The sequence below is a fragment of the Xylaria bambusicola genome (assembly GCF_022495145.1).
Source record: "Xylaria bambusicola strain CBS 139988 unplaced genomic scaffold F5B22scaffold_28, whole genome shotgun sequence".
NCBI lineage: Eukaryota > Fungi > Ascomycota > Sordariomycetes > Xylariales > Xylariaceae > Xylaria > Xylaria bambusicola.
This window is the reverse complement of record NW_025953581.1, coordinates 226,642-236,360: the sequence shown is the minus strand read 5'-3', so window position 1 is coordinate 236,360 and position 9,719 is coordinate 226,642. Positions and strand designations below refer to the sequence as shown.

Here is a 9,719-nt window from a genome sequence, read left to right as displayed (position 1 = left end):
TCTACCCCCCAAGCACAGGACACAGACAAGATATATAGTTATCATCTAGGCATATCTACCTATCTACCTACCTACATAGGTATTACAAGGCATCCAACCCAACGAATATTGTAAATAGCGCGGAACAAACACAACACAGACAACTATGGACCTCAAATCCCTACTTACCCTATCTACATCTAAATGATGATCCTACATGATATTCGCATGTAAGTAAGTGAATGAGCAAGTATAGATAGGTAGGTAAATCAGTATAACGCTCCCTGTCCAAATTCAGCTACCTACCTACCTAATTACCTCCTTCCCCTAGGTAGGTACTCCCGCAGAATACAGCACACGATTACCCAAGAATTAGGTAACACATACCCAGGTACGTAGAATGGGCACAGACACGGGGGGGAAACAGACAAAGTAGCAAGAAATAACCGGAACTTTTTCAAAGACTAATTATTTTTCAATTCATAATCATATCCATTCATCCATCTACCATCCCTTTCCCCCAAACGCCAGGCAACAACTTCTAAAAGATAATACACCCCAAACCAAAGCCCATCGCGCGCATACGTGCATATATACAACTACACCATCATATCATGATCTGATCCCCAAGAAATTTCATCGCAGCAACAACACCATGCTATCATAACACCCGCTTTCTTCTTCGTTTCCTTTTTCTTTTTACTTGTTATTTCCCTTCCAACCTAAGCTCCGTTGACAGGGGCCCCGGTCCCCCACCAATCGCCCTGGTCCTTCATGGCGCAAACGACCTTCACGAAGCCAGCGATATTGCTGCCGGCGACGAGGGAGGGGAGCTCGCCCTCGGCGGACTGGACGTATTCGATGGCGGTCTTGAGGCCGTTGTCGAAGGCGTTGCGCATGATCTGCTTGAGTTTCTCGTCGACTTCCTCGCGCGTCCATGAGAGTCGCTGGCTGTTCTGTGCCATCTCGAGTCCAGAGACGGCTACACCGCCGCAGTTGGAGGCCTTTCCGGGCGCGTACCAGATGGAGCCTGAGCCCTTTGTCTTGCGGACGCCTTCGAACACGTCGATGGCGTCTTGTGTGCAGCCCACTGGAAGGTGTAGTTGGTCAGCCAGAGTGTTCCCCTCTTTGTGGTATTTAGGGTTTCGATAACAGAGGGGAGCTGGGATGATAGAATTCATGCTGAAATGACTTACTGTTTGAGCCCTCGGCAATGAATAATGTGCCGTTGTCAACTAGCGCCTGAGCCTCCTCCTTGCTGACCTCGTTCTGGGTAGCGCAAGGTAGAGCAACGTCGACCTTGCCGACGTGAACCCAGGGGCGTGCACCCTCGATGTACTTGAAGGAAGACTTGCCGCTGAAGGCGGTCAGGGGCTTGCGGGCCAGTTTGACGGTAGCAATCTCCTCGATCTGCTCGGGAGTGAAGTGGGCGTCGCCCTCGGCGATCAAGCAACCCTGGGAGTCAGATAGAGACACGACGGTTGCGCCGAGCTCTATGCACTTGAGCGCGGCGTACTGTGCAACATTACCCGATCCCGAGATCGACACGCGTTTACCGGCAAAGCTGCCCTTGCCCGCGTACTTCATCATCTCCTCGACGTAGTAGACTAGACCGAAACCTGTGGCCTCTGTTTGGTTTATTATATTAGCATGCGCTTTCCTCCCTTTTCTCGCCACATTGGCTTGAAGGTTGCAGCCATTAGATGCTTACCAGGTCTGATCAAGCTTCCACCCCAGTCCAGTCCCTTGCCTGTCAGGACACCTTCCCACTGGTTCCTTAGACGACGGTAGGCACCGAACATGTATCCGACTTCTCGGCCGCCAACACCAATATCACCGGCAGGCACATCGGTATCAGCACCGATATGCTGGCAAAGTCTCTCCATGAAAGCACTACAGAACTTGCGGATCTCGCTGTCGCTCTTGCCCTTAGGGTCGAAGTCAGCTCCTCCCTTGCCACCACCCATGTTTACTACAGACAACGCTATTAGCATATATTTACCGGTAAAGTCATTGTGCCACGTTTCTTCTACTATCTTCTGGCCATTTATCGACGATGTAGAGCGATATGAAAGCTTAGGCCGAGGTGGGCGTGTGATAGATGAGACTTACATCCGGTGAGAGCATTCTTGAAGGTCTGCTCGAAGCCCAGGAACTTGAGGATGGAGAGGTTGACGGAAGGGTGGAATCGCAGACCGCCCTTGTAAGGGCCAAGAGCCGAGTTGAACTGGACACGGTATCCACGGTTTACTTGTAGGTTGCCGGCATCATCTTCCCAAACTACACGGAACTGGATAATACGCTCGGGGATCGAGACAACCTTTAGAGCTGTCCGGTATTCGGGGTTCTTCTGGAATAATGTGCTGTCCTCGAGTGTGCTGACGAGCTCTAGGGAGGATGTGTTAGTGTGTTTCTATGTCTTCCTTGCTTGTCCATTCCGTCCAAGGCGACTTCAAGTACTCTCAATGGAGGAAAAACGACGGCATGTATTCAACAACAGAGATTATCTTACCTTTGTAAGCCTGCTCGAACTCAGGCTCAGATGGGATGTTGGACATGTTGACAGTAGAAATGGGCTTTCACTTCTGAGAGGGGGTAATGACGCAGATCAAGAGGACAAGAGAGACAGACAGATAAGGATTCGGGTCGACTATACGTTCCCAACCTGAAGAAAGTTCGGCCGCTTATAAGTCAGGAAGTGCCAGCAGGGTTGTCACCAATGATAGCAGATTGATAAGGACAAGCTTTACGTCGCCTTGGGTCGCAGGAGATAGCAAAGGGGATGGACCGTGTTACCGTGATGTCATAAAGATAAGAATGCAGAGCAGATCCAAGATGGCAAGATGGCTCTTGGAAAGCATCGTGCTGTTATATATACATCTAGAGGACAGCATTGTTGTGTCTGTGTACATACCGTAGATGAGGCAGGGCCAGGCACGACCACCACATAAATGCCTCGCTTGCCTGACGAAGTGTGATAAAGATTCATTTGTCTTCGTTGTTAGTCAAGTTGGTGCTATCACCGTGTTCGGCGAGGGAGTTCACATGACTTGACACGAATAATCATGTCAAGGCGTGTCAAGGCCGGGAAGAGTCGCGCTGCGCTAGAGGGCAGGCAGGCAAGAGCTGCTACGATCAGGGCTTCAGCTCGTCCGTGTCCCGGGAAAAAGTCGCGCGTCCAGGTCCAGTGGCATGGCCGATTCCAGGAGGACGTGAGGGTGGGAAGACCTAGATAGATGAAGTTCGTGGGGGGCGTTTGATGATTGAGCCTTACTTAGCTGGTAGTAGGGCTCTGATTCGGAAAGGCTTGGCTCTCTTGGCTCCAGCTTAACCGGGACATGAATCTCTGTTTGGAGGCTAGACTGGGCCACGGACAGGGTCTGACATGGGCCGCGTGGAGGACCTGAGTTGGGAGAGCCAAGGTGATTCGACGCTGATTCGACTTTGATTCGACTTTGAGGTGGTTTAGGTGACGTGCCATGAGCTTTTCTCGGCCGAATTAGCAGTTACAGAGGACCTACCTAGCCTAGTGTCCCTGTGCTAGTGCTAGATAGAGGGCCTAGCATGGGAGTTAACAGGGGGGATACAGGGGGGCTAAGAGGTAAGAAACCACCCACGCATTGCCCGCATTGCTACAACTTTCACACATACCTACATAGAGATGCATCGGTGAACTCCATCAGGCTACCCACGCAATGCGGTATGCCTGCATGTGCTGTATGCATTAAGTAGCTAATAAAGTCTCGCAGTCGATTATTTTTCCGGCTGGATACCTACGAGGTAGGTACGTCGAGTCCTGTAACATTTGAGAAGACGGCAATGATATGATAGGATACCTACTGTAGGGATTGGTCCGATGACGACGGGGATTGACATTCAGGGCAAATCAGCTTAAAGAATTGGCCCCCTGCTGCGAACTTCGGAGATGCCTTGCCTTGCAAGCCCTGCCCTGTGTCGCGCATCTCCTGACATTGTTCCCGTCTTTTTTTTTTTTTTTGGTCCTTTTGTTCCCAAATGCCGCATCACCAATAGGGCTATGCAAACTTGGATCCGGGGAGATATCTGTGCCCCGCGTTTCTACTCTAGAGGCGCGCAAACAAGCAGCAGAAGAAAAATATCGCGCGCAGGTCATTCATTCATGGGTTGTACAACAGGTGATGAGATCACGCGACCCCGCGGACCTGAAGTCCCCTTTAACTCCGTTTCATGCCTTGCGATCCTAAGTACACCGAGGGAGGCAAAGGGCTCTTTTGAATGAATGAGTCTATTCATTTCGATCTAGATATGACAAATTCATGGTCGATGTTCGAAACAGATATTTGAAAATCTGGTGGTCACGATGGTTCTATCACGTGCGTGCGTGCAAGTCCTGTGGCGCTGAGCGCCTTTCCCGCTGTCGTTCTTACTTACTTGCACCTCATTCAGTATGTAGATCGTGACTACTTACACAACAATGGCGTTGAAAGAGCCATTGCGAAAGTCCTGGTTGTCGGGGAAGCTACCATATTCCACCCGATGGGGAAAACAGTGAAATGACCATGCTCGGGGCAAAAACTGACTTATGTGCGCACATTACTCAAGTCCAACTACGACGTTCATCTGTAGGTAGGTACTATTAGTACATAGTAGATCTCGAAACTTCGCTTATGTAGGCCTAAATACTACCTACCTACCTAGTATGTGCTAAATACCAAAATACCGCAAATGCATTACTTATGTTTAGGGCGAAGAAATCCAAAAGTTCCTGCGTGGTCTGATATCATCATACTTTTTGATGCCCTGTGCTCTCGGCATTATTACTCCTACTAGCGCGCCGCATCTTATTCCGATATTTAGAGATTATAGAAACAACGCGCCGTTGGTGTGTAACATAGCCTTTACCTAATTCAGGGCACTTTTCCACAAAATTTGCTCGGGAAATCGTCTTTTGTTTGGTATGAGGGCTGAAAAGAGTGGGAAATTGTACCTAATCAAGCATAGACTATGTTACACACCAACGGCGCGTTGTTTCTATAATCTCAGGTAATACGGTACCGTACCATAAGAACGTAGGTAAGTACACCACGAAAACCATGGCAAGCGAGATGTAAAGAACAAGCGCCTACCAGATGAAGCTTCATCGTTTCCAAGACATTATGGTCTGCCAAACACACAGAGCATACTATGTACGTGCGTAGGCAGGTACATAAGATACCCTATAAACCACAACACATGTAGTCTGCGCGCTTGGATACCCTCTCGTTCAATGTCTCTCATCTACAGTACTGTTGACCTTGTAAATATTATTAGATCATCGTTTCCTTACTTAGGGTGGACTAAATCACATCGCCAAATTAGATCCTATAGCTAGTGCTCGGTACTACATGTAGGCAGTTGGTAAACTTAGCTACCGGTAGGTAGCTACCTATCCTTGCAAGGATCCCGTCTTCCAACATCTGAAACTAAGTAGACACCTCGAGCTCCGGCACCGGCACAAAAGTTCAAGACGCCGACTTCGCCTTCAAACTCCATATTAAGTACGATTTCATGTTCAACATCATATTCATATAGTGATCAGTTTCCAGAGACCCGCATATGTAATTTGATCTTCGGGAGTTAGAAGACCATGTCATCCCTCAGAGCGAGGAGGCGAGTAGTGTTTGACGTAGGTATACAGATGTTGTTTTCACCTTGTCCTAATTAGATACCTAACTATACACAATGCCGCCGAGTTTCCCGATCGTCACCATTGACAGCAGACAACAAACGATGGGCCCTATGTTTGAACAATGATAAATCCCAAGGAACGCCATGCTAATATGCACCATTACGAAGAAAAAGCCTCAACATGTTTCCCACAAAGCCCGTCGAGCTCTCACCACATGATCGACTGGTCAAAGTCGAACCGCTTAAGCTCTTTTCCTGCGTCTTCAACGTCCTTTTTCGCCTTCATGCGCATATAGAAGATGGGACAGTCTTTGCTGCTGCATATGACTTCATTGTGCATGCTGCCTTGACACCGTTGACATTGTGTCCAGAGCCGTCCGAACCGCACCTCGAGATCCGACACCTTGTCCAGCGTCTTCTTGTAGAGCTCGCCCGCCCTCGGTGCGCAGTTGGAGCATACCGCGCCCGCGCTCTCCTCCTTGCCAGCCAGGGGCTTCTTGCATCCCATACACGTCATGGTCTTCTTCGCGAACTTCATGAGACCGCCGACCGTAGGCGCTGCTACCGAAATAGTACGCGTGTGCGCGCCTGTGAGGAGCGACTTGGCCTTCGCCTCACCGTCAATGGTGTCGAAAATACGGCCGAGAGGTTTGGCAAGCTGATTATCTAGGTAGTACCTCGTATCAATGGGAATGTTGTTCTCAAGGACGTAGATAGGGTCCTCGGAGTTTTCATAGTTTTTGGATCCACTGGCGCCTTTGATCATGACATACGCTACACGGTCACCCAAACCAGGCGCAGAGCCAGGATCGCGCTTCTTCATGCGTGCGGCTAACTCGACGTGAGCTTGTTTCGCGTCATAGCTTTCTTTCGTCAGAGCTTTCGTAATCACCAACTTGGACATGTCGATCTTGTTCTGTAGCAGCTCTGAAATAATATTTTTGACGTATCTAAAGCAGGTGATTAGCATCTTTAGTTAAGGGGAGCGAATTTAGGATGGAAGTTCAAACGTACTCTTGGGCTCCTGGTACGTCCCGCTCGATTAAGATCATACGAAGCACTTTCTCGATAACAGTCTGCACAAGTAGGCAGTTATCTCGTCGAACCGTCTCAATACCCTTGGTGTCCATTTTGTCATACTTCTCAGGCTTGGTCCAATACAGACCAGCGTAACGCTTCTTGTTGATCAACAAATACGGAAAGTAGACTTTCTCGAATTCAAGTTTGATCGGCTTGGTGAATTTGGATGATACGAAGTTTGCCGCTTCTTCTCCGAGTTTCATGGCCTCAGCGAGATCATTCGTTCCAAATTTAACCATGACGGAATCGGTGTCACCATATACAACTTGGGCATTGTGAGAATAGCCATTGGCAATATTGTATCGCTTCTCAACCTCATCCTTGGTCTTCTCGATCATTTGACGGCCATAGCTTGTTGTGCTACTGGCAATCTCGAGACAGGGGAGCTTTCCAGTTGTGGCTCCAGTCAAGCCGTAGACACTGTTGGCACTGATTTTCAAGGCAAGTTGTCGACCGTTCAACACGGCCTTCTTGAATGGGTCTGTTTCCACTGCAAGTTCCCTCTTGGCTTGCTTTCGAGCCGACAACAATTCTTCCAGAATCTGAGCGAGCAAACCTTTTCGCTGTTTCACAGTGACAAACATGTCACCATTTGGGGTAACAATGTAATCTTCGTCCTTCTTGAGGTTAAACTTTTCGGCTGCTCCTTTCTTGATCAAGGTGGTGTAGCAAAGATTGTGAGCTTGCATGATACTAGGGTATAGTGAAGCGAAATCGAGGGTAGCAATCGGAACATCATAGTATCCACGGGTAGGCTCGATAACCGTGGCTCCTTCATACTGGTCATCCGTCCCTTCTGCTCTCATGTTTGGAACGACAAGCTTCTGTTCTAAGGCTTTTCGGAAAAGTTGACTCATGAACTTGATCTGCTGTCCACGAGAGAGCAAGAAATTGAAAGGAACACCGGTGACTCTTGCCATTTCCGTATAATTGGCCAAGCATGAAAGCTTATCCATGAGTCTCTGCGGTAAATACGCGTCCTTCAAGCAATAGAGCGCCAAACGTCGTCTTGATTCTGGTGTTCCGTTAAAGAGTTCTGTAATCATAGTGTAATGAACATCCTCTTTCTGTTCTCCTAAGAAATGAGCACAGACTGAGTTCAATGTATAACTACGAAGTTGATGATCACGTTGAATCAACTGCAATAAATCCAATTGTAGCCGACCATTGGTATTTGTAGTTTTGGTGTCTCGGTTGCCCATCTGCTTACTGGACAGGTTTGTGTCTTTATGGTAGGATCTTACATTTGTGAGTCGGGTCCAGTATTCAAATCCGTTGACCTTCAAATGCTTCGCGCGGTCAAGAAGGTAGACGAAGTCAAAGTTGGCAATATTGTAGCCAGTAATTAGATCGGGATCTGCCTTGTCAAGAAATTGCTTCCAACTCTTCAACATCTCGCGTTCGTCATCGAAGTCTAGAATCTGGGTGGCCACGATCGGGCTTGTACTATCAAGACAGAACACATTTCGAATGAAGGGCTTGCTTTCTCCATATCGGGTAACGACATTCGCAATCTGAATAACGGGATCATGGTTCGCTTCAGGGAAAATCCCCTTCCGACCGGCACATTCAATATCGAACGACAAAATACGTAAGGGGGCCATCTTTGACCATTCGCCTTTGGGCTCGTGGGAGATAAGGTCAACATAGCTAACCTCAGCCTCAATCTGGCACGTGGACTGTCGGTGGGCCTCGGGAACGAGTTCGTACTTTTTCGCAGGGGCTTCTACCCACGACATACCAGGAATCTGACCCAGTTAGCAAGCAAGCTAGGATTTATAAGAATAGCACATACCTTGCAGTCAACCATGAACCTCAGAACATATTGTAGATTATCAAATGTCATGATACCACCCTCGGCCTTCTTCCACAAACCCTTCCAGTTGGCCTCTCCGGTCTCGATCAGACTCCGGACTTTCCCAATAAACCTAGGATCTGTCACGACGACCTTGATGTATGGGCTCTGTGTGTTTCCCTGGAAGCCATAGATGTTTTCTCTTAATACGACCTGGCAGGAGTGTATGGCGGGCTGGGTTTGGGCGATTTTTGTCTCGAGGTAGGCCTTGAAGGAGTCGCAGTCTTTTGGCGTAAAGGATACGGGGGCGGCGACATAAAGATAGTGCTTGAAGTCGGTGACGTGCAACATTACTGAGTGGCCATTTTCCGTGACACCGAATAGCTTGATTGCTCGTCGGCCGTCATGGAGAAAGCCTTCTTCAGCTTCGATCTGCTGGAAGATTAGGTTATCACGGCTGGGGTTGAAATCAACTACAGGCGGCCGTTCCCAGGTTTGATCCTTTTCTGCGTTGGCTTGCTTGAGCTCGGCGATATCCTGGCTGAGCTTCTCGAGAACTTCCGACTCAAAGGCGCTCTTCGGTTGGCTCGATCCCAGCTTTGAGGCGGGTCCCTGCTGTGAACTGTTGAGGCGCGATGCAGGCGAAGAAGTCAAGGGTTCTAATCTACGTCGCTTTGTGCTCGAGGGTGTAGAGGGGATATTGCGACGACTGGATGCATCGCCAAGGCCACGCTTCTGAGGTAGAACGGCTGTCGCCATGGCTGGCTGCTACCTCCTTTGTGTGGTATTTGGCCGGTGGCGGGGATCTGGTTGAGCTTCTATCTATTCTCGTGCCCTGAGAAACGATGCGCACAACGAAGTATGAAGATAAACTGGGAGCTTTCCAATGGTTGCAACAGAATGAATGAATGAATGAAAGACAGGGCAAAGTCCAACTAGGTAGGCTTTGGTACTCTTACCCACTCAGGGAAGATAAAGTGGTTTTCCCAAAGTCGCGTCAACGCGCTCCTGGCTTAAGCTAGGATTCACGTTTTAGTGGGGCCAATTAACAAAGGCGCGTCATGACACCAAGGCAGACCAATTGCCCCGCGTCCATAGCGCTTCACTGCACTAGGTACTTCGTAAGAGGTGTGAGATCCAATGTCCAATTGTTTTATTTATTTTCTGTCGAAGCCATTGTGGGACATATTGATATGAAGGCCAGGACACGGCCCGTCTT

At 48.8% G+C, this 9,719-nt stretch overlaps 2 protein-coding genes across 2 annotated transcripts; both read right to left on the bottom strand.

The window, feature by feature from the left end:
* Window positions 1–701: 701 nt before the first annotated feature.
* On the bottom strand, window positions 702–2,537 carry F5B22DRAFT_647698 (glutamate/Leucine/Phenylalanine/Valine dehydrogenase; the record flags this gene model as incomplete). The annotated part of the gene is made up of 5 exons (XM_047978913.1): window positions 702–1,069; window positions 1,176–1,607; window positions 1,691–1,951; window positions 2,092–2,367; window positions 2,492–2,537. The coding sequence occupies 5 exons, from the start codon at window positions 2,535–2,537 to the stop codon at window positions 702–704; spliced, it is 1,383 nt and encodes a 460-aa protein (XP_047829689.1).
* Window positions 2,538–5,526: 2,989 nt separating this feature from the next.
* Window positions 5,527–9,472, bottom strand: F5B22DRAFT_611386 (DNA polymerase delta catalytic subunit). Its single transcript, XM_047975273.1, has 3 exons — window positions 8,501–9,472; window positions 6,640–8,453; window positions 5,527–6,575 (listed from the first exon to the last, which is right to left on the bottom strand). Exons 1-3 carry the CDS (start codon window positions 9,257–9,259, stop codon window positions 5,834–5,836), a joined length of 3,315 nt encoding a protein of 1,104 aa, XP_047829688.1. The 5' UTR covers window positions 9,260–9,472; the 3' UTR covers window positions 5,527–5,833.
* Window positions 9,473–9,719: the final 247 nt, after the last annotated feature.

Excerpts from the sequence above, each read along its gene's own strand:
- F5B22DRAFT_611386 (XM_047975273.1), bottom strand. The coding sequence starts at position 9,259 with ATGGCGACAGCCGTTCTACCTCAGAAGCGTGGCCTTGGCGATGCATCC. Across the intron at positions 8,454-8,500 it reads GGTTCATGGTTGACTGCAAG|ATTCCTGGTATGTCGTGGGT; the intron begins GTATGTGCTATT and ends TAACTGGGTCAG. Across the intron at positions 6,576-6,639 it reads GACGTACCAGGAGCCCAAGA|ATACGTCAAAAATATTATTT; the intron begins GTACGTTTGAAC and ends CACCTGCTTTAG.